This window comes from Podarcis muralis, chromosome 17, assembly GCF_964188315.1.
Source record: "Podarcis muralis chromosome 17, rPodMur119.hap1.1, whole genome shotgun sequence".
Taxonomy (NCBI): domain Eukaryota; kingdom Metazoa; phylum Chordata; class Lepidosauria; order Squamata; family Lacertidae; genus Podarcis; species Podarcis muralis.
This window is the reverse complement of record NC_135671.1, coordinates 16065632-16093206: the sequence shown is the minus strand read 5'-3', so window position 1 is coordinate 16093206 and position 27575 is coordinate 16065632. Positions and strand designations below refer to the sequence as shown.

Genomic DNA, 27575 nt, shown 5'->3' with positions numbered 1-27575 from the left:
TCATCATTTCTACCCATCTTCTATGTTTAAAAACATAATAAAATAAAAACATGGTAAAATAAAAACTTATTTTACCATGAAAGGTGGAGGGAGGGGTGGAGGACGATGGGCATCAATAGCGAATGAACTTTCCTGATACAAATGGACCTCCAAAGGTTGTTTTAGTACAACACAATATTTCTGTGCTCCTGGACCAATGTGAGAAGCCCCAGGACACATGATTTGACCCCATGGGGTAGCTCCTTCCTACAACAGTGTTGTACAATTTTCCAGAAGCAGCTACACAGGCACAGGAAGGCACTGAAGGATGCTCTATTTACATATGCCTCTTCATGCTACCCAGGCAGCACAGGAACATGAGAACACAAGAAGAGCCTGCTGAATCAGACCAAAGGCCCATCTATTCCAAACTCCAGTTCTCACAATGGCCAACCTGTTTCCAACTAGAAGGCCACAAGCAAGACCTGAGCACAACAGCACCCCCTCCTCACCTGCAGTTTCCGGCAACTAGTACTCAGGTAGTAAGATAAAGGTAAGTGGACCCATGGACGGTTAAGTCCAGTCAAAGGCGACTATGGGGTTGTGGCGCTCATCTTGCTTTCAGGTCAAGGGAGCTGGTGTTTGTCCACGGACAGCTTTCCAGGTCATCAGCATGACTAAACCGCTTCTGGTGCAACGGACACCGTGACAAGTGCCAGAGCACACGGAAATGCCGTTTACCTTCCAGCTACAGCGGTACCTATTTATCTACTTGCACTGGTGTGCTTTCAAACTGCTAGGTTGGCAGGAGTTGGGACAGAGCAACGGGAACTCACTCCATCGTGCAGATTTGAATCGGCTGTCCTTCCGATCGGCAAGTCCAAGAGGCTCAGTGGTTTAGACCACAGCGCCACCCAGTATACTCAACTCAGGGCGTATACTGCCTCCAACCATGGAAGCAAAGTACACCCATTCGGCACTTGAGATGTGTGTTTTCAGGACCCACCCTATACTTGTGAATGCAATATGTTTTAACTGTTTTAAATTGCTATAAACTGCCTTAAGACCTGCTGGTGAAGGGCAGGAAATAAATGTAATCACAATAATAATAGTAACCACTGATAGCCTTAGGAAGAAATTGTGCTGCAAACCTTCCTGAACTGCAGACTTAACAGTGATAATTAAATTACAGGGCACACTAGGAAAGAGAAGTATTGCTGGCATTTATTTATTTTATTATCATTTATAAACTGCTTAATATTTCAACAGCTTAACAGTCAGCACTATTTCATGAAGGAATTTTTAAAATTAATAAAAATCATGAGTTGGCGTGTCAAAAGATGTTGTGTCACCTTTCATCAGAGATGTCAAGAGTACTGACCAAATGGTGCCAGTGACGCACACTTTCCAAATCTCGCATGCGATAGGCGCACGCCACTCGAGTGCTGGCACGATTCTCATTTCAAACTTAGCATCATCATGGACTTTCACAAAACCATTGCAACAATCGTGCAGCATCTGTTGTTTTTGAAACCTCTGTCATGGATTCAAAGGGACTACAAGTCTAAGCACACTCACCAGAATGTACGGTAATTTCTACAGAACTTAGTAGGTCTCACTTCCCAGTAAAGGTGCTTCTGAATGCATTGCATGTGGCATTAAGCAATGCATCCCCTCTTGGACTAAGCCAAACCAAAACTAAGTGTCAACAAGCAAGCAGGCAGGTATTCATAAATAAAACTGCTGCCACTTCACTCCCATCCCAGTCCTGCTACTGCTGCATTACCCAGAAATAAGACAAGGAGGTTTAGGTATGTGCGAACCCACACACATAGTTTGTCTCCCCGCAAACAAACCATGAGTACAGTATTAGTCAACAACAAACCTTAGCTGCAACTTGCAGCTTGTTTGAAGTGAGGCAAACCATGGGTCCAATTTCACTTATCACACCGAGCAAAATTATGGCTTAGCTTCCGGTTGGAGAAAGACCCGGAGAGGAGCAAAATGGTTCAGATTTTTGTTCCGTGTACCCCCCGTGTTTCTCTTTCACACTTAGCCATGGTTTGGCTTAATGTAACATGCTAAGTGGACCTGTTAAGTTAGGTGACAACCAGGCCACAGATGGGAACTGCATGTATGTGGGTTGCTTTACACGTTTGAAATGTACAAATTATTTTCCTTACACTAAGTCTCCAAAATCAAGTATCAGCTAAGACTGCATTTAAAAATACATGCTGCAGGTAAATTAGGCAGAAGGCAGAGAAAGTTTACTTATGCTTTAAGTCAGCCATTCTGATGAGGAGCATAACAGAAATGGAAAACTTCACAAGCTAAGCATTTCTAAGTACTGTATCATTTCACCTCCCAACATTTTGGAACAAGTACAGAGACAAATCATGTCATTTCAAACCCAAGAAAACCAAAGGATTGGGACACGGAGAAGGCTTACTCAAGATCAGACAGGATTACATATCCTGAAGGAGGAAACGGAGATCAGAAGGTTTTATTAAGGGAATGTTCCACCCAAGCACCACAGAAATCACAATTACAGCCCCAGCCTCTGCATCTTTGCTCAAAATAAATATTATATTGCACAACGTGACTTTCTACCAAGTCCCATCACTGTTCCTCTAGGATCTCTTCTTCAGAGACGAAGCAGGAACATGCAGAGATTGTGAAAGAACCATTTTCAATGAGACAAAAAAGAAAAATACATTTCCCAGCTTGCCTCAGTGCCATAAACTGCAGGCACTTCCTGTCACAAAGAATTACTTCCACGCCCCAGCAGAGCAAGGCTTGGGTCCCTTTAACATGGGGGGGGGGGGTGGAAGAGAGAGAGAGAGGCACTAAATTTGGAAGGCAATGGGGGGTGGGGGTGGAGGAGACTTGCACCAGGCAAGACACGTTGGGAAATCAAAAGCTTCTCGCACGCTGGCAACATGCTCTTCCCTTCCCCAACATCTCCACGTCTGAAAGACAGGGGGGGGGGGGGGGTGAAAAAGGAAGGTGACCCTTAACAGGATCTCCCCACCCCCCAAAAAACCATCCCAATTCTAGGTGGATCCAAGAGACTCCCCAGAGCCGGATGCTAACCCGGAAAAGCAAAGTCATTATTGCCGCCTGGCCTGCACTTTTCACAGTGATAGGACAGGAAGAATCAAATCAACCGGGGGTTATGGGGGGGGGGCGCTTTGGATTTACTGCCCCAGAAGAATATAAGGGGGGAGGGCGGCTTTGGATTCGTCAAATCTCCAACGGGAGCATATCCATGGCAAGCATGCCTCGTTTCCATCGAGAATAACGAAGCGCACGTACACACGATTCTTCAAAAGAAGGGCTTATATATATTAAAAAAGCAGGGTGGGAAGAAGAAGGGTGTCAGAGCACTGATATAGATAGATATATACAGTATATTGCGCGCCCCCTCCCCAACCCTCCTCCGCCCCGATGCGTTACTTTCAATTTCCTAATATGACTTTGCACAACAGAGGCCTAGGCGCCCGGCTTCCTCCTCCTCCTCCTCCCTCCTTCCCTTCCTCTCCCCCATCCTTTCGGGGCAAAACCCCCTCCTCCTGCCCCTCTCCCGGCTCCATATTTGCCCCCCCCCCATGCGAAACAAGGATCTCCAAAGCGAGCGGGGTGCAGGACCCTCCTCCGGCGCCCACCCTATAAAGAAGGGCCCGGCCACTCCCCTGCTGCAAGGAGCCCCACAAAAAAAGAGGGAGCCACTAGAAGGCTATGGGGAGGGGGAATTAAAACTTGTCAGCCCACCTCTCCCCCCCCCCCCACACACACCAAAAAGAAAATCCCCCTCCCCAAACTCCTCTCTGTGCCAGAGCCCCCCACTTACTCAGCTCGTCCTGGGCAGCGTTAGCGGCCGCAGCCATGTTGTCAGCTGGGGGGGGTGTGGGAAAAAGAAGGGAGGAGAAGAAGGGAGGCTTAGCCGGTCGCCCTCCGGGCTCCGCACCCGTCGCCCCCTTTCCTTCTCCCCGACGTCACCCCGCTTCCCCCCCCCCCCCCGTATGAGCTTCTCTTGCTGAGAGTTGAGCCGGCGGAGGGAAAGAGAAAGAGAGGCAGAGAAAAGGGCTGCTTTCCTCCTTCTTCTTCTTCTTCTCCTCCTCCTCCTCCCTCTCGTGTGACTCTCCCCTGAAACGCCAACCACCGTCGAGGCGACGGCGGGGCTCGATGCCCTGCGACTCTCCCCTCCGCGTGTGCATGTGCCTCGCACGCTTGCCTTGCACACCCTTCCCCACCCTGCTCGGGTTTTATATTTAGAAAAGGCTGTGTACGTCGCTCAGCCCGCCAGCTTGCTCTCTTTATTTTATTTTATTTGCCACCCCACGTTTTCCTCCTCCAAGGCGCTCTTCTTCCTAGCCCAGGGAAGCCCCAGTTGCTCCACGCGCAGATGAACTCAAGGTTACGATAAGTCTTGGGTGAGGACACCCTGTTGTGGTGGTTGTTCCTCTCCCTGCGAAATCTGGTTTTTTTTGGGGGGTGGGAACCCCCATGTGCATTCTCATCACAAGACGGGAAAGGAAAACTGACCTGCCTCCATGCTGACTTCCATGGCTTAGTGATGTTCTATCTACTCTTGTCCTCGCTGACCCGCCGCCCCGTCTAAAATGAGGTGGTGGTGGTGGTGGGAAAACAAAAAGCAAAAGCACTTAACAAATAAAAAGGAAAGGAGAGTTTCTCCCCCTATCTGCGGAAGGTGATTGTAGCAGTCGGGATTGTTTCTGCCTCGAAAGGTCTTTGAGCGACGTGGCTCATTGTTTTAGAAATTCCCAGATGTAGACTTAAGTAAACCTCCTGTAAATCCTAGAGCCACCCCCTAAGTGTCCCTATTTTCCAAGGACAGACCTGGATTTACAAAAGCCGTCCTGATTTGATGCCGGAATGTCCTACTTTTCCTTAGGGCATCCCTGTTTTCATCAGAGAAATGTTGGGAGGTTATGTGACACTCAAGCAGAGGAGATAAGTAAACGTACAGTACAAGCTTTAGAAGACATCTGAAGGCGACCCTGTATTAGGGAAGTTCTTTAATGTTTAATGTTTTATTATGGTTTTTATATATGTTGGAAGCCTCCCAGAGCGGCTGGGGCAACCCAGTCAGATGGGTGGGGTATAAATATTATTATATGGCTCTATTTTCATCGGAGAAATGTTGGAGGGCATGATGCTGTCAGGGTGGTGAAAGATGGCATTTTTAACCAACATTTTCAAGACACTTGAATGAAGGAAATGGGCTGTGAATGTGAAACCAGGGTGTGCAAATTATTCCATACTCCTAAAATGCCCATTATTTATTATTATTATTATTATTATTATTATTATTATTATTATTATTAATATCTCTCTCTCTCTCTCTGTGTGTGTGTGTGTGTGTGTGTGTGTGTGTGTGTGTGTGTGTGCATAGGAAGGTGTTGCCTATTTCAAGAGACTCCTGGCTCAGTGTAACTCCATGCGCTCTGCACGCTAAAACATACTGTGCAATGCATGCACGCACGCACCTGTAGGATCTCACTCAGTAGGGCCAGGCTACTCAACAGGCTACTCAACAGGAATACAGATTAGGTTTTTCTGCCACTGTTTCATGGTTTTTCTCCATAGGAATAAATGCAGAGGTGGTAAAAGTGGTGATCCAAAACATGGTGCTGCAGTGGTACTTGGCCATGACTGTGCATATTGCTTGACAGGACCCTCTGTGGCCAGATTAGGAGGGCTGGTTTGTGGGTGATGCTGAGTGTGTCATGGAGGTCTTCAGACCATGATGCAGCCCACGCCAATGTGCCTCTGTTGCTTCTCCCCATGCCTATATCCCCCTGCCTTCCATGTCCCTGAGCTTCACACGTTGCCTTCAGCTGGCCCCCATCCCACCTTCAGCTGGCCCCCTGGCACCCACTGCTGTGCACAGCCTGCACACGTTACTACCACCCTTGGTGTTGGGCTTCCACCTGACCTGCACCATGTATTTGGTGACCCTCCAGGTTGGGCTACTCTCCCAGCCCCATGCATGGTGAAACATGAGAGGTGCTGGAACCAACCGTTTTTGAGCTTTTGCGGGAGATCACTCAAAATGCATTTTGGGGCAAGAGAGCTTTTGAGGGGGATTTGCCCCCAAAAGGGTGATATTCCAAATCCAATTTGATACTCCAAATCCAAATAACTTTATTATACTAGCCATTGGTCATGACAAATCTGAATAAAAAATAAATACAAGCAAAAGGGGTGCTGCACCACAAAGAATAGATGCTCAAACATATACTTCCTGATTCTGTTGGCAAAACCCTGGACATTTTACCAATTTTTCGAAATTCCGCCTGAACGCTAATTTCGCCATTTGGATCCCGGACATGTCCCGGAAATTCTGGACATATGGCAACCCTAACCTGCCTCTCTGCCCTCCTGGGGGGCTTCCTGCCCTCTGCAGACAATGGCAGTTTGTCTCTAGCTCTGACTAGGCTGTATTTTCCATCCCACTGGGTTCTCTGTTCACACAGCAAGCGCTTTTGGGAGTTGTGGTCCAGCAGAGCCTTGAAAAAAGTGTCTTCTCTTACTCATCCTCCAGCCTTTTTAACACTGACCTGTGCAGGTTAAACTACAGTTCCCAGCATTGTTATTGGGGGGTGGGCTTTAAATATACAGTGTGTAACAAGTACAATAGTGGAGAGAGAGTGTGAAACTTTCAAAATGTATTTTGGTTTTTTTATATTGGAAACCGCCCTGTGATCCTTGAAGGGTGGTATAGAAATAATAATAATAATAATAATAATAATAATAATAATAATAGTTGTTGTTATTTGGACCAGAGGCCATCAAGCAACCACGTCAGAATCCAGAGTGATAGGAAGAGCCATTTTATTGCAAATTGACTGAGAGTGATCTAAAGTCACATGCATCGCTTATTAAGAAATTAGAAACCCTAACTATGCTGAACCAGCAAAGTTAACAGCTAAAATAAGAGATCCTAATGATGATTGTTTTGTGGGAGTCTTTTTTGAACTATATAAAGAAATATTATAGTATGAGGCATTCGCAAGCAAGATTTGAACTATGAGCAACAGAATGAATTAGTGATTATTACATTATTGTCATAAGAGAGCGGTGCTTTTTTCAGCGGGTACTCCAGGGTACACAGAACCTGCAGCTCTTTTTTGTGTTAAGAAGTGTTGCACTTACTGTAACTTTATGGTGAGCACCTGCACCTATTTTTCTATTTAAAAAAGCACTGTAAGAGAGAGAAGATAGGGTGCAGAAAGGGGTGAACCCCTAGAAAATGGGGTAGGAAGTCGACAAAAAAATTCAATTATATATTGGGATGTATATGTGAAATGTGTGGAAATTTAATAAAATATAAAGGGCGGAGAAACGAGAAACCCGCAGCCGAGTCGCTTAGAATACACGTACTCGGTTCGCCCCCCTTCATGCTCCTCCCTCCCCTTTTTGGTGTTTCCCCTCCAACCCCGCCCACCCTCCTCTCTCATTGGCCCTCTCCGTCGTCGTGCACGTCCCTTATTTCGACGTCTCCCTCTCCCACCCACTTTGCGTGCCGCGCCACGTCTCGACCCTCCGGCCTCCCTATTTCCCCGCCTCCTGTGAATTGGCCCGCTCCCTTTCCAATCCCGACCGCTGGTGTCCCCCCCCCCTCTCTTCCTGATTGACGTGAACAGAAAACCCTCCCGGCTCCCCATTCCCCACCCCTATTCTCGTTTTGATTGGCCGCTCCCTTTCCAATATACAATGACTGACGTGAACAGAAAACTCTCCCGGCTCCCCATTCCCACCCCTATTCTCGCTTTGATTGGCAGCTCCCTTTCCAATATACAATGACTGACGTGAACTGAAAACCCTCCCGGCTCCCCATTCCCCACCCCTATTCTCGTTTTGATTGGCCGCTCCCTTTCCAATATACAATGACTGACGTGAACAGAAAACCCGCCCGCCTCCCTATTCCCTCCCCTCCCCAAGCTCCTTTTGATTGGCCGTTCCTCTTCCAATCCCGACCTCCCCTCCCGTTCTCTCTCTGTGCCTGACGTTAGACGGCAGGGTAACGTATGGTGCCCGCCTTGCTCCTCCTGCTTTCCCGGCCCACCCAGTCAGCGCCCTCGCTTTCTGTCCACGCGTCCATGTGTTCTAGCCCCGCCCCTCCCGCGGCCGAGAGCGGCGCGAGGGAGCTCGCGAGGCGGCGGCGGCGTAAGCGTCGTCGTCGTGGCGGCGTTGCGCGCGAGGCCCCTCCCGCGAGCGGTCGCCCTTGGCTACGGGCATGGCGTGGGCGCGGCCGGCTCCGGGGGTTCCGGAGGGGCTGCCGCCGCTCCTCCTCCTTCTCCTCGTGTGGGTCTCCGCCCTGTGCCTTTTCCCCCGGCCGGCGGAGGCCCTGGTGGAAAGTCTCTACTGCGGGAAGCTGGTCTGCTACGACGTGCTGGGCGTGAGCCGGGATGCCAGCAAGGCTGAAGTGGCCCGGGCTTACCGGCAGCTGGCCCTCCGCTACCACCCGGACCGCCGACCGCGGGAGCCCGACCCGGACGGCAAAGGAGCAGAGGCCGCCCAGGAGAAGTTCCTGCTCATCGCCACCGCCTACGAGACCCTCAAGGTGAGAGAGCGGGGCCGGGGCCGCCCCCTCCCTCCGCCCGCCCCGGCCGGACCCCTCCGGTAAGACGCGCGCCGTCCGCACCCTCCCCCCCCCCCACGCACCCAGGCTCAGTTTCTCCCAACAGCACCCACCTCCCTGGCTCCCTTGAGGAGAAGGAGCAGCTGCGGGGAGGAGGGTGACAGGAGCGGCTGGCGCCGGGAGGGCTCTGAACAAGGGTCCCCCCTTCGCATCCCCCTCTCAGCATTTCTCTGCCATGCAAATAGGGGTGTCTTCCTATTCCATATGGCTTCCAATATACAGTATATAATATATACTGTATATACATAATAAAACATTGAAAAGACTTCCCCATACAGGGCCTCTTTCAGTCCTGTATGTAAAAGCATAATATATAAACATAATGAAACATTAAGCGTTGGAAAAACTTCCCCATACAAGGCTGCCTTCCGTCCTGTATATTAAAACATAATATAAAAGCATAATGAAACATTAAACATTGAAAAAACTTCCCCATACAGGGCTTCTTTCAGCTCTGTATATGAAAACATAATATTAAAACAACATGAAACATTAAGCATTGAAGAAAACTTCCCTATACAGGGTTGCCTTCAGAAGGCTCTGGATCTGTTAATGCCACAACCTCCAACATTTCTGCAATGGAAATAAGGGACATTGTCCTATTCCATCCTAATTTTTTTTAGTATTTATACCCCTGTCCATCTGACTGGGTTGTCCCAGACACTCTGAGCGGCTTCCAATATATATATAGAAACATAATGGAACATTAAAAAGCTTCCCTATATAGGGCTGCCTTCAGAGATCTTCTAAAAGTTGTATAGTTAGTTATCTCATTGGCTATAGGGTTGCATTACTCCATACGCTCCAACATTATTAAGCAGCTATCTTCTCTTTAAAAGACATCTGAAGGCAGCCCTGTTTAGGGAAGTTTTTAATATTTAATGCTGTATTGTTTTTAACACTTGACTGGAAGCTGCCCAGAGTTGCAGGGGAAACTCAGCCAGATGGGCAGGGTATAAATAATAAATTATTATTATATTATTATGATGATGAAAAGAGGGACATCCTAAGGGATAGCAGGACATTCCAGGATCAAATTAGAAATCTGGATGGCTTCCGTAAATCCAGGACTGTCCCTGGAAAGTAGGGACACTTGGAGGGTCTGCCTTCGTGGAGTGTCCTCCCTCCACAACACACTTCTAGACAGTGTTAGAAACTCAGATATATGAGCTAGGTGCCAAATGGCCCCTTAAACCAAGGTTGCAGTCGCCAAAGCAGAATGTCTAGTTGCCATTTTGGGGCAAGACGGCTCTAAAGTCATTTTTCAAACGATGGACCAACTGCTATTGATTCTCAGTTAAACATTTGTCTAGTTCAGATGACAACCTTGAGGTTGGTTATGTCCACATATATATTGGCCTATTCTAACCTCTTTTTCTTAATGGAGACTGCTCCTGCTCAGGCTGCACAGAAAAAGCAGTTTGCTTCCAGAACTTCATTCCGATTGTGCAGATAAAATTTAACTAATATAATTCCATGGGGTGGGGTGTTTGTGTGTGAAAACAGGGTTTGCAGTTTATATGCATACACCAATATATTATTGTGCTGTATAATATGTATGGTGTTTGTGTATGTCAGAGAGAGAAAAGAAACTGGCCCATTAAGCCAAAGTTGTAGCACAGCAAGTATGCCATGCCTAACTAGCTTCAGTCATTAGTTTAATGTGTTTGCTTATAACTGCTTTGAGAAGAATAGCTTGTCAGTAGTCAAGTGTATTGCTTCAGAAGCATAAAGCATAAAGACCTTTACATTTTGCTATTTTACTCCTGTTGTGTAAATACTATTGATCATTTTATGTTTGAAAACTTAAGAGTAGTGTTCAACTAGATATAATTGCAAAACCAAAAGCAATTCCTTAAACTGAGCGGATGGCGGTTGTTTTTATTCATTGACATATGGGATATTTCCAAATGAAAACCTGCCAATCATTGTTTGCAGGATGAAGAAACTCGTAAGGATTATGATTATATGTTGGATCATCCTGAGGAGTATTACAGCCATTACTATCACTATTATAGTAGAAGATTGGCACCCAAGGTAGATGTCAGAATCGTGATTCTAGTCACTGTCTGTGCCATCTCTGTTTTTCAGGTAAATATCTTTGTCTCCAAACTGTTCCATTGTTACCATCTGACCTGGAAAATAATGAAAGACGAAATGTAATATGGCTGGTTTCTTACAAACGTTTTCCCTTTGTGTAAAAGGCAATTGATCAAGTGCTGTCTGCTCTCTATATTATGCCAGCAAAGGAGGTGGCTGGCCTGAACTTATTACCTGCAAGATAAGGAACATATTGAAAATATCACATCAGTTTTCCCTAAGATTTTTGGGCACAATACATGGAAAGGGAATTTTTAAAAAAATAGTGATTATGAATGCAAAGCTATGCAAATAAAGAAAACAATTAGAACAAGTTTGATATAGTGCATCCTATAGATATAGTCTGAGTACCACAGGGAAAGGTAATTTGCTTATTCTCTAAGGCTAATATTGCTTACCATTTTATATTTTAGTTCTTCAGCTGGTGGAGTAGCTACAATGAAGCTATCAACTACCTAGCAACCATGCCAAAATATCGTATACAAGCCATGGAGATTGCCAGGCAACAAGGGCTACTAAACAGAGCCAAAGAAAAGGGCAAGAACAGGCGGTCCAAGGAAGAAATCCGCAAGGAGGAGGAGGAAATAATCAAAGATGTAATAAAAAACAAAATAGATATCAAGGGTGGTTATCAGAAGCCCCAAATATACGACATACTCTTATTCCAAATCCTTTTAACGCCTTTTTATCTGTGCAAGTACATAGGATGGTATTGTTGGTGGATTTATTGTTTCAACATCAAAGGACAAGAGTATGGGGAAGAAGAGAAATTGTATATTATACGCAAGTACATGAAAATGTCACAGTCTCAGTTTGACACTTTGGAAGATCACCAGAAAGAGACTTTTCTTGAACGACAGCTCTGGATAAGAGAGAACTATGAGGTGAGCGGCGTTGGCACACAGGAAGTGGAAAAAGAACCTAACATGTCCTGACTTCTTAAATTATGTTCATACCACACCTAAGCAAAGGCGCTTGTTTGTGCAGTTCCATAGAGATGGTTCATGCACTTGGGGTCACAAGCAGTGATCAGTGTCCCATACACAGCTAAAATACACCAGGTATTTCATATTACGGTTGTCCAAACTTACTGTCTTTGTAGGTCTTTCCCAACCTTTATTTATAGGTTGAGCTGTTGCATAATTACCATGCTTCTTTAAGACTCATGGGCAGTATACTAACAAAGTAGATGGTTCACTTCAGTGTTCAAATGAACTTCTTCGTTATGTCCCTTTATCAGAGGCTGGGTGGCATTGTGGTTTTTTTAAAAAAAAATGCCTGCCTAAAAATGTGCTACTCAAGTCAGCTTACAGTACAAATCAGTAAGGCAGCACAGCAAGTCACAACACACAAAAGCAAAACACAATGCAGTAAACTACAGTTAACAAGCCTATCATCAGGAAAAAAACTGCTCAGATTCAATTTTCAGCAGATGGTGTGGGCTTTGTAAAATGGAGACCTTAATTTGTCATTTGAATCTCAGAGGAGGGCCAGAAATGAGGTTCCTTAGAGAGGATGCTACAAAGACCAAGATGGAGAAGGCCCAGTGAGAATCAGTCACAGAACACTCTTCTGAATACATGCTCTCTGAGAACCTTACGCTAGTTCTAGGATCAGGGAACCCAGCAGTAAATCAGCTTAGAAGTTCTGCTGAAGGAGAAGAACCATTTTATCTTCCACAACACAATAATTGTCTGTGTTAAAGCAGGTAGAGCTGTCAATATTTGTTGTTCTAGTGCCATTTAAAAAAACTCCCAACATACTGGCAATAGAATTCTTGGTGCAGTGTGGCATTTCCAGTCTACTGAGAGAGCTGTCACCAGCCTTCTCCCTTTCAGTGCCATACAAGTAGTATTAGGTTGTATCCAATGATAGTCCTGCTCATAGCAGAAGCATTGAAATTAATAGGCACAACTAACAGGTCCGTTACAACCCATTGTGCCTCATATGCTATGTAGAGAGCAGAAGTGGGAAAACATTGGCTTCATTCTGCAGAGCGTGAGTTTGTAAATATTTCAATTAATATCAATTTGAATATTAATTGATACTCAGTTAATGTGTCACCTTAACTATTGGTAATGTACTTTGAAAACAGATGCCAAATGCTAGTCCTACTCACTTGAGCCATTGAAGTCATTTTGGGACTGGCCTGTCCACAGTGAAACTGTCAAAGAATCTGTGTTGCTAAAGCACAGTGAATATTGATGTTGCTTTCAGTTAAATGTTTCCTTCTCTTTTAGCTTTACAAACAAGAGCAAGAGGAAGAACTGAAGAAAAAAATGGCATCGGACCCTCGATGGAAAAGATACAGGCGGTGGATGAGAAATGAAGGACCTGGAAGACTGACTTTTATTGATGATTGACACTTGCTGTAACTTATACGGTCCAGTGATGATTGGCAAGAAAAATTCATACCTAAAAAGTTCAGAGTTGAACTGCTGTGTCTCAGCAATGTTCTGAAACTCAGGAAGTAATCAGGCAGAAAACTAGTACAATTTTATGATTTTTATAAAATAAAAGGAAATCTGCTAATCAGTCTTAATTGTTTTGCTCCATGGTTCACTTGATGTTGAATTGAAAACAAGCCTGACATGGATATCCTTAAGAGTCTGCATGTAAGTGTGATAATGTAACAGGCACGTAGGTGGGCCTATTTGGCAGCAGGAGCCAAATTAGCCATCCAAGCCATGCCCATGTTGTTTTGCCTTTCTTTTGTACAGCCCCAAAGCTCAAAGTTGCAGGCTGTCACGAGGCTTCAATCGTTCTTGTATGATAGGAAGTTGAAAGATTGTAGCCTCCTGGCAGGTTCATGTGGTTGCCAGTTTGAGGTGGCAAAGATGAATTTCCAGTGCTGATAAAGCAATAGAAATGCACTTTTCAGCAGGCCTCCCCACCGCTGTAGTCAAAATCCCCTTATAAAAAGCTCCAGAAAGGGTGGGTACAGTGAACACCAGGCTGGCTAAGTTTTATATCAATCTAAGAACCACACTGATGGGCACTCTGCACCCCACCAACGATGACAGCCACATGTCAGTGTTGGAGATGGCTAATGTATGCCTGTGCATGCACTCGTACACAAACTGTACAAACGAATTGCACATGCACCACATAAACAGCATGCACACTCGCATAGCGCCATGTACACAATGCAGATAAAAACTATCGGCATTCCGCGTATCCCTGCTAGTGCTGGCGTGAGATGCTGGCTGCAAACACGGCCTTTTCCTTTGGCTTTCCTTTTGAGAGGATCTCTAAACAGCAGAGGGTTCTTTCACCTCCTGTTCTTAGTGCTAAGGACCGCAGGGCTAATATCCGAGATAAAGCTGCTTGTCTGTTCCTTTAAACAGCAGTGTTTCAGCCCACACATTTGCCAGTGGTGGCATGGCAAGAAATGCCTCCTTAGAAAGCAGGCAAGCAGCATTACCTCTGATCTTAGCGCACAGAATGGGAGCAGGCAGAGAAGTCTTGCACTGTGGTGCTTAGGGATGAGAGCGGGAGATTAAAGCACTCTTGCCTGCAGAGATCACTCTCTAAAGAGCTTTATCTTCTGAAGCAGCTTGCTGCAACTCCAGTGATTGCGTTGTGTGTTTGCACCTGAGAGTATCCCCTAGCCCAGGGGTCTGCAACCTTTAAGACAAAAAGAGCCACTTGGACCCGTTTCTGAAGAAAAAAAAAACCTGGGAGCCGCAAAACCATTGCGACATTTAAGACAAATATATCTCCGGAGCCGCGATCTGACCGGGCGGGAAGGTGATGTCGGGACGGTGCGTGACTAACGCACGCACAGCCCCCATGCGACGTCACAGCCAGTACAGCGCCCGCCACAGTGGAGAGTGTCGGGGCGTACAATGCGCCTCCTCCCCTCGCTAGTATCCACCCTGGAGCCGTGGCAAAGGTGTAAAAGAGCCACATGCGGCTCCGGAGCCGCGGGTTGCAGACCCCTGCCCTAGCCTAAGTAGTTTGAGAAGGAATTCGTTTAGTTTGGATGGTTTTTCCCAAAATCTCTGCTAGAAAAACGCTCCCTGCGAGCTGGTTTGCATGTAACATCAAGGCAAACCATTGCTTAGTACAAATGGGAGGATTTGCACCTCCCTCTGTCCTGCTGCTTTGGGCAGGGTAGTGTCTTCCAAACCTATAGCTTGTGAGCTGTAAACCAAAGGAGAAAAGGGGAAAGTCCTGGACTGGGATGGTGGGGGTGCCATGTGAATTATTAATGGCAAGACAGGCCAAAGCAAATCCACATTTTGTTCTGGTGCAGACAAAGTCATCGCTTTCAAAGGAGCCTACTTCCTGGTGATCAGATTTGGGTTTCATGCACATTGCCATGCTCAGATGGGAAGAACCTCCGCCATGGGAGTTTACAGTAATTTTTGGGAGGGTGGGGTCAAAACAATGAAAGGGGGCTGGTTTCTCACATCAGAACTGAGAAGAAGAGTGCCAGTACCTATTCCCTCATCTCTCAGGTTCTACAAATGCCAGAAACCCACATCTTTTTAGAGTCACCCATGCCCCAAGTCCCTACTCTCCAACATCTTTGAGACAGCAGGTTTACATTTCCCCCCAACATACGAGCCAACTCCTAGGGGCCGAGGTCCCGTTGCCCACGCAATAAAATATTTGAGAGGGCTGGCCCCACCAAAGTTGATGAGCATTGCCTGGGGTGCTAATTTGAATAAAATATTGGGGAGGGGCCACGTAAGCCCCACCCTGCATAGTGGATCACAAGACGTGGCCCACGCACACCATTTGAATGGCAATGCTCAGCAACTTTGGGGAGTCTGGACCACTCAGATATTTTATTGGGGGGGGGCAAAGGGACCTTGGCAACTAGGAGTTGGCTCCTATGCATGGCCTTAGCCAAGGGCGGGACAGGGGGGCAGCTGCCCCCCCCAAATCCTCAAAATTTATTGAAAAGCATTGAAAAATAATGCTAAGATTCTGTCCCCCACTCCCAGTAAAAGCCTGCCCCCTGCAATATCCTCTTTTGGGAGGGATTTTTATCTGTGATCTCCCCAAAAAAGGCTTTGGGGGGGCCCTAACAAAAATCCTGGCTATGCCTATGCTCCTATGGGCATTGCCATTCATATGGTATGTCTGTTTTACATCTTCTGATTGATGATGTGGGGCGGGGGGGTGGACCGCTTACCTGACACGGCAGCTGCCCCCTAAAGCAAATAAAACAATAGAAATACGGTACTTAACTAACTGATGGATCAAGTCGATTCTGCCCCCTCCTAACCAAAGTCCTGCCCCCACAACAAAAATCCTGGCTACGCCTGTGACACCCACCCACCCAATGTTTTAACCAAGTTGGTTGCTCTACTCCCCCAAAACTCCCAGGACGAGGGGACGCGGGTTGGGTTTTTGAGGGCAGCCCACTCAATTTTCAACCCGCTTTGCGCATGCAATTTAGACTCATGCCCTGGCAGGTCTGTAAGTCAGGTCAATTCTGCTTCCAGGGCAGCTGCCTACCAACTCCATCTGGCACGCAGGCTGAGAGCTGCCCGCGGACTGTCTTGCCAGAGTGGTGCATGCTCTGGTTATCTCTTGCTTTGGATTACTGCAATGCGCTCTATGTGGGGCTACCTTTGAAGGTGACCCGGAAACTACAATTAATCCAGAATGCGGCAGCTAGACTGGTGACTGGGAGTGGCCGCCGGGACTATATAACACTGTCTTAAAAGACCTACATTGGCCCCCAGTACATTTCCGAGCACAATTCAAAGTGTTGGTGCTGACCTTTAAAGCCCTAAACGGCCTCGGTCCAGTACACTTGAAGGAGCGTCTCCACCTCCATCCTTCTGCCCGGACACTGAGGTCCAGCGCCGAGGGCCTTCTGGCGGTTCCCTCACTGCGAGAAGCCAAGTTACAGGGAACCAGGCGGTAGTGGCGCCCGCCCCGTAGAACGCCCTCCCACCAGATGTCAAAGAGAAAAATAACTACCAAACTTTTAGAAGACATCTAAAGGCAGCCCTGTTTAGGGAAGCTTTTAATGTTTAATAGGTTGTTGTATTTTAGTGTTTTGTTGGAAGCCGCCCAGAGTGTCTGGGGGGACCCAGCCAGATGCTTTAAATAATAAATTATTATTATTATTATAAGTACACTACACGCTAGCTGACCCCAGGCGTTCCTCTCCAAGCGCCAAGCGGCTGCGCTCGCCTTCCATCCGGGCCCGGGAGGCGCAACCCCGGGTGGGGGGGGGGGTGCGTGGGTGGAGCCTGCCTGGGCGCTGCCTCCTCCCCCTCGGCGCTCGGTTGGTGCGTCGGGAGCGCAGCTTCGGCCGGCGCTGGCACTGCAAGAGAAGACCCCGAGCGCTCGCGTCTTCCTCGCCGCCGCCAGCATGTCTTCCAACTCCAGCCTCAGCACCATGCAGCGCCTGGTGGAGCAGCTGAAACTGGAGGCCGGCGTGGAGAGGATCCGGGTGAGCAGAGCTGCTCGGTTGGCGTCCGGAGAGCCGGACGCGCGGCGGCTCCATTTGCTCTCCAGACCCCGAGGCGTCCTTTGTCCTCGGTATAGTGGAGGGAGGAGGCATCGCTCTCCCATCGCCGCTCCTTCTAGAGGAGCTGAATCGCAAATCAGGCCGCCGGGGAATCGGGAAGCTTTTTCTCCTTTTCCGATGGCACAGAGGGGCAGGGGCATCTTCTCGGCCTGCAACAAAACGCGCACTTTCGCAGCTGGCTTTCGTAGCGCTGGGCGAGAGGCCGTTCGCTGGCTCGTTCAGAGCCAGATCGTCTCATCTGACAAAAATGGGGCTTTATTTGGCGTCCTTAACTGATAATAGTTAGGCCTCCCTCGGCTTGCTTCCAAGGGTTTTTGTTTTCGTAGGGTTTTTTATTTTCCTTTCTTGCTGCTAGTTTAAAAAAACAAATGGGCGAGGTATCTTGGTTAGTTTTCCTACTATGAATTGCCAGATGGATTGCTAAACGTGGATCTAACGCTGATGTTTATTTAGTACTGGATATTGCTAATTAACTTGCTCCTATGCGTTCGGCACATGGAAACTTTTGATGTGTTTTTAGCGCACTGTTAATTATCTGACTGTTTATCAGTGTTTTATTGCTTTGAACGAACAGCTGTCAGTGCTCTACTGTAGTTTTGTACTGAACTATTTAATTGGTTGTGGCCATTGCATTTAAATCTTACATTTTGTGAAATACTCGGGGCACAGAATATTTGTGGGGAATGCTGAAAATTGACAGACAATGGTTTAATCTTCGGCAACCCTTGTGATCATATGTTTGAGAGAATGTGTGACTGAAGCCCATTCTAGACCATCTCATAAATTCTGTAGCGTTTAAGGAGGTTTAGAATTATACTTTTCATTTCTGGCAGCAGCTGAGCTTAAGGCTTTTGCCTGGTTGCTAATTCTTTTGGCTGCCACTCTGGCTCCGCTATTTGAAATACGCCTTTGTTCCCAAAGAGGCGCACTGTGGATAGTAGGAATGAGATGTGGCGCCCCCTAATTTGCGATCACAGAAGAGGCTCGCAGTGTTTTGTCAACAAGAATGGCCTTTGTGTAAATGCCCTCTTGAGTGGATACTTTCACAGGCTCAGAGAGCTTTTATTAGACTAGCTCTCCCATGGAATTACAAGAACAAAAACCAGAAAGCAAACTTTTCAAAATTGATAATAAAACAGGACAAAGGAATAGGACTGTGTCAAGTTGGATGGGAGCACATCAGTGACACAAAATTGATTCAAAGAGAGGATAATGACAGCTAGGAGCAAAATCCTAGCCTTGCAGTTTGCTTGGTAATATTAACCAATTTCTGTAAATCAAATTGAACTCTGAAAAGCACTCTCTCTTTCTCAGCAGCATCTAAAAAGAGAAGACTTCAGCCTTCCCAGTGTGGTGCCTTTCAGATGTTTAGGACTCCAGTTCCCATCATGCCTGACCATTGGATATGCTAGTTGGAACTGATGGGAATTGTAATCAAAAACATCTGAAAGGTACCAGATCCTGAAAGGCTTGTTTAGGTTGCGTATATGTTTACTAAATTCAGCAGGGTTCTCCAACACATAGCTGATAGGTTTTCAGTCCTGTTCAGAGTTGTACCCTTACTTAGCTTTTAGTCCTGTCGAACATGGTTGATACTACTGGGTCACACAAACATTAGCCTCAATGTTTCCTGCTGTTAGTTTGCAACAGCTCTTCGAGGTCTCAGAGAGAGGTGAGTTCCTTTGCTATACAAAGGGACCTTGGCCCCTCAGGGAGGTTTACTTCCAAGTAGACATGCCTAAGTTTTCAAACACATTATTTACTTGAATAAAACAGGAGGTAGGGAATCAGTCCCGAGTTATGTATCAGGGTGAGACAGGGTAGTGATCCTCCATTGATTAGGAATTTGATGGCATTCTGGTGCTTTATTTACTTCCGCCTTCTGCAAAGTTTACTTTTTAGCAGCAGATCCCAGAAATCTCGAAAGCAGCTGTATCTTCGTTAAGTTTTGCCGACAGTGCTGAACCTTACACATCAGCCTTCACCAGCCTCTGCATACAATGGGACTTACTCCTAGGTAAATCAGCACAGCAGTTTTTGCCCTCTGGGTGTTTTGGGAGTAAGTCCCATTGAATTCATAGAATTGTACTACATGACGTTCAGTGACACGGTAATTCAAAAGAGGGTACTCTGCTCCAGATAGTTTCAAAAATCCATACTTTTTTCAGAGAAATGGATAAAATGGGGATACGAACAGTAGCACATTTGGGTTTTGAAGCTTTAAAAGAGACAATCCAAATGGAGTTGATGCACGTCACTTACTTTTTACTGCTTATACCTCCATTTTGATTTCTGATTTTAATTTCTCTTGGCGTGAGGAAAACAGGAAGGCAAAACCACTTTTAAATGCTCTGTTAACACATAAACAAGCTCTAAGGAGATTCTGAGGAAGTGCTAAGAATGCCCCATGTCTGAAACCCTGGAGAGCCACTGGCGAGTCAATCCTGGGTCAACCTTGGGTCCCCCAAATGTTTTTGGACTACACATCCCATCATCCCTGACCATTGGCTAGGCTAGCAGGGGATGATGGGAGTTGTGGTCCAACAATGTCTGGGGACCCAAGGTTGAAGGACACTGGCAATAGTGAGCTAGAAGAACCAATCGTCTAACTTGATACAGGCATCCCCCTCCCACACTTGTGCACAATTGATGGAGAAGAGACTGGAGGCGCAGCAGGGCTTTGTTTAGGCTGCTCAGCCTCCCCGCCTAACAGCTGATGTGCGTGGTAGCGCAGCAGCTGCCGCCTTCCTGCTCTTCCTCCAGCCTCCTGCCAGGCCCAGAGCTTCAATTCCAGTTGTAGGCATTTTTGATACAGCACTTTTGATTTTTGGAGAGTAGCATTTTGGAGAAAGGGGCGCGTGGGGTGCCGGAATGTAACTCCCGCATGAGTGAGGAATCGCCTGCATAAGGCAGCTTTCTATGTTTAGCTGTTGTCCGTGGTATATTCAGCTGCTCAGCCATGCTATTCATGGTGCACAATGAATGCTGGGCCCAGCCTCTTATTTCTGCAGACACAAGTTGACATGGAAGTGCTGCTGTAAGCTGTGTGTGTTTTGCCGACTTATTAATAAATGCACCTTCCACTCAGAGGTTTTTGTGCCCCGGGGATGCTGAGATATCACAAACTCAGCTTTGATTTGGCCTGGCAGGATGATGTAGAATAAGGCAGTCATTTGCTTTTGAATAGGCCGCTGGGAAAGTGGAACTGCCTGTATCTGCACAACTAGGTTGTAGTAGTCAGGAGGAGGATGTAGTTGTCTTTTATTATTATAAATCATTTATATATAGTTCATTAACATGAAATATTCATTGGTTGACTCACATGCACAATCCCATCTCGCCTCTGCCATCCGTCCCCTTCTTTCTGTTTCTCCTTCCCTACTGTCAAACTTCAGATGGCGAGCTCCGTGGGGCAGAGACCTGCCTGTGCTCATGATCTCTGTAGGGATCCAAAGTACACCAGGGCTGCTGTGTAGATAATGATGAAACAAGAAATACAGTGGTACCTCGGTTTACGAACTTGATCCGTTCCGCAAGTCCATTCTTAAACCGAAACCGTTCTGAAACCGAGGCACGCTTTCCCTAATGAGGCCTTCCGCCGCCGGTGCCCTTCCACCATTCGGATTCCGTTCTTAGACTGAGGTAAAGTTTGTAAACCGGGACACTACTGGTTTTGCGGAGTTCGTAAACCAAATAGTTCGTAAACAGGGCTGTTCTTAAACCAAAGTGCCACTGTAATACGGAGCATTTAATGAACAGTGTACTTCGTCTTGCTGTTCTGTGGAATGATATTTTATTACAGGTTAACTCTCACTCTAGGAAGAATTTGGGCGATGGAATTTAATATGCCATTGGGTAATTTTTTTGAATTCTGACTAGAGGGTATGCGCCATGTCACTGTAGCTCACGAGGAAACAAAAGGACATAGATTGCGATGTAAATAACACAGAAGATCCCCATGCATTCTGATGTGAGTCCACACAGGCATTTGACTATACAGTGGTACCTCTGGTTAAGTACTTAATTCGTTCCGGAGGTCTGTTCTTAACCTGAAGCACCACTTTAGCTAATGGGGCCTCCTGCTGCCGCAGCGCCGCCGGAACACGATTTCTGTTCTCATCCTGAAGCAAAGTTCTTAACCCAAGGTACTATTTCTGGGTTAGCGGAGTCTGTAACCTGAAGCGTATGTAACCTGAAGCGTATGTAACCTGAGGTACCACTGTAAAAGCAAGCTCTCCCTGCAGAAAAGCTGGATGCAATGAGACATGCTCATTTATTGTGCTTTTGGTTTATTTTTATTTTTGGAAAAACACCTATTCAACCTTTTTTCATATAAAACGAATTCAAGGTGTTGGAATAGAAGGGAGGGGAGTTTGGAGTGGCAGGATTTTTCCCTACCGCAAATTTCCAAAGCTTCACATTAGCCTTGTATTAAAATTTAATTTCCTCCAATACCTGCGCAAAGTTTAGCCAGGTACAAAGCAGTAAAATAATTTGCTAATCTGTGGAGCACACCACACACTCTCCTTCTGCTAACCTTTTTGCAGCTAAAATGCAGCCATCTGCTAAGAGATTCAGACAGAGCTTGAGGGTTATTAATTTATTTTCAGCGTGCTCCAGGGACTTTGCCACCTGCTCCCAAGCTAACGCAGTTAAGGCTTGTCTTTTGTCCTCGTAAAAAGCTACAGCTCCTACCCTTAATGGGGCAATATTCTGGAAACTACAGCACTAAGGTAGGATTTAGTGGTGTTCCTTATCTTGCTTGGAGCTCCTCTGGTGAGGACCAGAACATGTGTGAAAAAGAAAATGCTATTTCATTTATTACGGTGGTTACTTTTTTCAAAAGCTGAACTCAACGCAGCTTTTAAAAACAATGATTAAAGCAGAAATAAAACAAGAATAAAACCAACCTAAAATACAATAATATGCATAAAAATAAGCAAAGACTATAAAATTGCAATGCCTTTTTATACCACGGGCATTGGAAGCATCCCAAATCCAATATGAACAGGCTTTGTGTGTCCCAAACAGAATTCCCAGAGTTCTCCTTTAGCTTTTATAGCCAATGACATTGTTAGACCGATTCTGGTTGGGTATTTCTGTCATTCTTTCTATTCCAAGCACTCAGGCTGCAGGTGCTGTTGCTTATTGTAGCCAAAAGAAGCACCACTGGTGCAAAAGAGGGGAGGTATTAGCAGGCTTGGGTAAACCCTGACGTTTGCAGAAGGTTGGGGGCCGGGCATGTAAGAGGAACCCGTGAAGACTGAGCATGCTCAGTGGCCGCGGAATGTTGACTGGCTGTTTGGCAGGAGAGATGAAAAACACGGAGGCGGAATAAAATGGAGTGGTTGCATTTTTTATTACAAACCTCAACTCTTGTCAGAGGCTATTAGGCACAAAAGCTAAATTCAATATCTCTGTATACCTCTGATTGCTGGGTCTTGGGGAGGACAGGGAGGGCTATTGCCTTCATAGCCTCTTTCTGTACTTCGTGGCTGACCTCTGTTGGAAACAGGGTGCTAAACTATATGAATAGCAGGGCTCCATATGCATTCGATGGTCTCACAGCTGTTCAAGCTGCAGGAGCCCTGCCAGGAATAAACAGACAAACTTACTTAGCCTTCATTTTTTTTAACTAGTCCTAAGCATCTATGCAAATAACTGTCATTATGTTCTGCAGCAATAAAACCCGCAGGTAATTATTACACGATGTACAAGGAAATAACGCCTCAAACCTAGTGCCTTTCAGTTTCCGTGAATGACATTCAGGTTTTGCATCTTCCATTTGCAGTGAAACATTGTCACGGCGACGTCTAAAAAAGAAGAACCCTTTGTTACATTCTCCTGTGTTTTTCTCTCGTCCAGGTCTCTCAGGCAGCTGCAGAGCTTCAGCAGTACTGTATGCAGAATGCTTGCAAAGATGCCTTGCTTGTGGGCGTTCCTGCGGGAAGCAACCCATTTCGAGAGCCCAGGTCCTGTGCGTTGCTCTGAAGACAGGTATGGTGATCCTTGCAGAGGCTTGCATCTCTCTTAAGAGCATAGGGCAGGATCAATGAACTCTGGAGGACATGAAACTAAATAGACAAGTTTGGGGGCTTCTGTTTCCCAAAATAGCTGGCACACCCAAATTACTGCACTGGAAAACATGGGTGTAGCCAGGATTTTTGTTGGGGGGGGGCAGGCCTTTTGTGGGGGGGGGGGGGCAGAACCTATGTGATTGGTCAGTTAGTTAAATATTTCTATTGTTTTACTTGATCTGGGAGGGGCAGCTGTTATACCCATGCTGCAAAATACTTTTAAAGTTACAGAAACCATTGCAAAATACTTTGAGTTACGTAAACTATTTGTAATGTAGCACAAGCAGTTGCTGATCAAAGAAGAAGAAAAATAAAAATCCCAAGAGCCACACATCCCTTTGGCGTAAACCGTATCCTTAGAATCTACATTAGGGTACAGCGTTTTACTCCCGAGTTGTGCAACCAAGTGTGCCGTTCTCGGATGAGGAAGGAAACCTGTTTTTTAAAAGGTACCATTTCAGAGAGCAGGTGGAAGCTCATAAAATGACTTGCTCCTCCATACAAAACAATTCCCTACATATAGGAAATTAGCATCTTTTCCCAAGCATGGTAGTTTGGGTTTTTTAAAAATACACATTGAATAGTGTCATTGTAGAGGAGCTCTCCTCTGCAGTCCAAAGCAGTAGAGTCTGGAAATGAGTTTACCATCTTACCTTCTCCTCGAGAGTGTGTAGGGCTTGATGTATGTAACTCTTGCCAAGTAAAATTGTAGAGAATAAAAATGGCATCTACCAGTAGGGGACACTGGATTCAATTTGAGACGAACAATTTACTTCCAGCTTGGTTCAGAATCTTAGACTTCAGCAAGTTTTAAGAACCCTTGGGTGCTGCCAGATGGCCACTTTTTTCAGGTTGGGTTCAGTCACATAGCAGCAAATTACGGTAATTTTGCACAATTAAAGTTGGTTTGGAGCTGCTGTGCAACAAACATACATCACCCAAAGACTGGACTTTAATGCTCATTAAGTAGCCAACAATGTCAGTAGGGGAAGGCAACAGGTTTTACACTTCCCACTAACATCCCTGAGTGTGTGAGTGCACTTTTAATTTCTCCCAACTTTGGCCGATTTCCTTTTGCTCATATAACAGGGGCGGGATGCAGGGAAAGTAAAGCACTGCAGTTGGGGATCCTGTCTTACGGAGAGCAAAGTATACTCTCCATCCCTGACACTGAGCAACCCAGCCCCACTCAGTCACTTAGATCTAGAGAATTGGCACTTTTACAAGCGCCAGGTAATGTCCATTCCACACTTGCAAGGCATCAACCCTTCAGTGTGGCAGCCCCTGAATTCTCTGCCCATTTATATTAGGCAGGAACCTTTGCTGTCGTTCTTGGCACCTGCCAAAAACATTTTATGCACCTAATTTTCGAATGCGATTTTAACATGTATAACAGCTTTAAGATTGCTGATTTTATCTGTGTTTTAAAATGTCATGTTAGCTTGTTTTCAATGCTTGTTTTTAATACGTGATTGTCCTTGTTTACCACTTAAGAGGGGTTTTTTAAATTAAATGGCATACAAATTATGTTTAAATAAAATGATCAGGGATATCACGTGTGGTGCAGTGTGAGTCTCTGTGGGCAGGCAGATGTTTTGCATGCTGTTTCATGGGCACAAACTTTTGTCTGTTGTAGTGATAGGATTCTTACTGCTGTGATTAACTTGTGAAGCGGAAGACAACCCTTTGATAAATCTTTTCCCCCTCCTATATTGCAGGGAAGGTTATTGAAAAGTTCTCTTCAAACGTGAGAGGAAATCCTGGCAGCCTTCTTTTCAACAAACATGTCTATGCCCTTACTTCTGTGTGGCCAAAACAGTATCTTTAGATATTTATTAGTCTGCTTGACCATCTTTGTAACTGACTAGATCTTTTACTAATACTTGTGTAAAGCATTTTTTTAAGGAAGAGGCTTTCCTTTTGTAATTGAATCAGCTTCTTTTCTACACTTACTCCCCTGAGATGTTTACATTCTGGAAAAGAAAATTACCAAATGACTTCTTGATCTGTTGTTGTGCCTGAATGAGACACTCACTAGGTACCTCCTTAGTAGCCGCTTTGTGTTTTCTGATAAAAATGTTCACTAGGCATGACCCAGCCAAAGGTAAATCCTTTTAATGCAGCAATGCTGTGCATATTTACCTCATTTGGACTTCCTGTTGGGTAAATATGCATAGGATCAGGCTCCATTTCCAATTAATTTCAATGGGACATGTTCAATAACATTCTTAACTTCCTTTTTGAAATTGGAGACTTGAAAGTTCTAAATTTTGGCAGGGCAGGAGTGAACCCATTTTAGTGAGAACCCATTTTAGTGAGAGGAGCCCATCTCTCCAGTATGGAAAGAAATATTATTTATAAAACATTGCTCTTTTGCTATTCCTGAAAGCATTGAGAATACAAAAATAGCTGGTTCCATCTGCCACATAGATAGAATTCCCAAAATCCCCCATACTAGGTTTAGTGTGTCTTTAGTTTTTATTGCGCTTCTACAGAAAACTGTTTCTTTGAAATGTCTAAACTGTAACTCGGCAGGTAATTACAGACAAGAAGACTACACTACACTACATAAACACTTCTATAGGTCACTTTTTCAAGGCTTGCAACATTATTGGAACCTGTACAAATGTGTTTTTGGGGTGGGGTGCCTTTGATTTTTGTTTATCGAGCACTTTTACACACACACAAACTGTTTACTTTTTTAAAAAAGAATATTCTGTTTACACACCATTGTTTGTATTAATATATTAGAAGCTTAAATAAAAATTTCTTTCCCTAACTATTTGGGACACTCTGTTGTATGGAAAGAGGGAGCACTTTGGGTAACGAACCGAAATATTTTTGATGGGGGAGTTTTCAGTGTAAAATGAATCTGATATCCACTGAAGGAATTCAGAAAGTGCACATAAGATTACTTATTTCTCAACTATAACCCAGGCAGGGTCTCCTACAGTGGCGTAGCGTGGGGGGTGTAGGGGGGGCCGGCCGCACCGGGCGCAACATCTGGGGTTAGGGCAAATCCACAGGTTAGGGGGCGCAAATTACTTGCCTTGCCCCGGGTGCTGACAACCCATGCTACACCACTGGTCTCCTAGCATAAGATTTACCCTCCAAAAGTCAGAGAAACATCTCCGAAATTTGAGGGAGATCCTTTGCTGGCGTCGCCCTCTTCCAACACCATCAAAAAGGGGATGGGTGGAAGTGTCCCAGGAAATGGTTTGAATCCAAAGCTGGTCCCCTGGATGCCCCTAAAGCCAGGAGAAATTTAGTCATACTCCCGAGTATGTATGTTAAAATCTCTCCTGTTAAAAGATTATTCAGCTTCAAAGTGGAACAAATCATAAAATCCAATTCTTTCTTATCCTAATGGTGTCAGCAAATGACTATTTGCAAGTGGCCTGCTTTATCGTATTCATGGTAACTAATGCAGTAATAATTCCTAATATGCATGCAGAAGAGAAAGAAAAGGAGGGCCTTCTGAAGGTGATATTCCTTTTGATTTCCAGTATCGATCAATCATCCGAAAGCATTACATGCCAACAACTGAGTTTGGATTTTTGTACCATGTGCATTGTCAGACAACAGTATTTCAGTAAGACCTGTACAAGGGAATTTCCCAGTAGTTGTCCCTGGTCAGACCTGTTTCTGCAACTCTTCAAGTCATCCAAAACTGGTCACCCAAGATAGCTGCCTTACATTGCTTTGGCCTGCAAGGCTGTTATTCTCAAACCACGCCTACCTGCCCTGCACCTGATGTGATGTCAGGTGGAAGGCAAGTAAAGGTGTGGTCAGATGATTGGGGCTAAGAGACAGCACTTTTGAAATGTGTTTCCACTTGGAAACTTCAAAGGCATTGCTGCCAACCTGCTACACTTGGCCCACAGGGCTGGTGGAGATAAGGATTTGGTCCACCAGGCTGAAAAAAAATCCTACCTATGATTTACAGGGATGAAAAAAGTGGAAGGCAGTTCCACTTGGTGAGGAAAGGAAGACAACCTCAGCAAATACTAGGAAACGGTTTGAGTCACAGCATTCCTTCATAATGTTTAAGATAAAAAACCCTTATGGGCATCTAAAATCTCTCAAAAAACTATTTTTATTCTCTCCTCACACATGACATTCTCTTTTCCCCTGTATTTCAAATAAAGAAGTACTAATTATGCGGATTTAAAAAACATTGCTGAATTATAACATTGTTGCAATTCAAACAGGAGAGAAAGCCAGTTTTTGTTTTGTGGTTCCTTTTTGAAAG

General features: G+C 45.5%; 3 protein-coding genes across 5 annotated transcripts in view; 2 read left to right on the top strand and 1 right to left on the bottom strand.

The window, feature by feature from the left end:
* The window catches only part of ECPAS (Ecm29 proteasome adaptor and scaffold), a 63000-nt gene extending 58326 nt beyond the window's left edge, over nt 1–4674 (bottom strand). The window contains exon 1 of one of the 3 annotated variants that reach the window (XM_028711377.2): nt 4525–4674. In XM_028711377.2, the coding sequence (XP_028567210.2) occupies nt 4525–4546 (22 nt within the window). In that variant the 5' untranslated portion in view covers nt 4547–4674. Of the gene's footprint in view, nt 1–3829; nt 4179–4524 lie in introns of those variants that run through there. The other 2 variants (XM_028711376.2, XM_028711378.2) reach the window with 2 other exon arrangements.
* A 3442-nt stretch (nt 4675–8116) lies between these two features.
* Nucleotides 8117–13289, top strand: DNAJC25 (DnaJ heat shock protein family (Hsp40) member C25). The gene is made up of 4 exons (XM_028711874.2): nt 8117–8569; nt 10586–10738; nt 11161–11631; nt 12988–13289. The coding sequence occupies exons 1-4, from the start codon at nt 8243–8245 to the stop codon at nt 13108–13110; spliced, it is 1074 nt and encodes a 357-aa protein (XP_028567707.2). The 5' UTR covers nt 8117–8242; the 3' UTR covers nt 13111–13289.
* A 3763-nt stretch (nt 13290–17052) lies between these two features.
* Nucleotides 17053–26102, top strand: GNG10 (G protein subunit gamma 10). Its single transcript, XM_028711875.2, has 3 exons — nt 17053–17168; nt 23112–23243; nt 25042–26102. The coding sequence occupies exons 1-2, from the start codon at nt 17088–17090 to the stop codon at nt 23235–23237; spliced, it is 207 nt and encodes a 68-aa protein (XP_028567708.1). The 5' UTR covers nt 17053–17087; the 3' UTR covers nt 23238–23243; nt 25042–26102.
* Nucleotides 26103–27575: the final 1473 nt, after the last annotated feature.

Excerpts from the sequence above, each read along its gene's own strand:
- DNAJC25 (XM_028711874.2), top strand. The coding sequence starts at position 8,243 with ATGGCGTGGGCGCGGCCGGCTCCGGGGGTTCCGGAGGGGCTGCCGCCG. Across the intron at positions 8,570-10,585 it reads CCGCCTACGAGACCCTCAAG|GATGAAGAAACTCGTAAGGA; the intron begins GTGAGAGAGCGG and ends CATTGTTTGCAG. Across the intron at positions 10,739-11,160 it reads GTGCCATCTCTGTTTTTCAG|TTCTTCAGCTGGTGGAGTAG; the intron begins GTAAATATCTTT and ends TTTATATTTTAG.
- GNG10 (XM_028711875.2), top strand. The coding sequence starts at position 17,088 with ATGTCTTCCAACTCCAGCCTCAGCACCATGCAGCGCCTGGTGGAGCAG. Across the intron at positions 17,169-23,111 it reads CCGGCGTGGAGAGGATCCGG|GTCTCTCAGGCAGCTGCAGA; the intron begins GTGAGCAGAGCT and ends TCTCTCGTCCAG.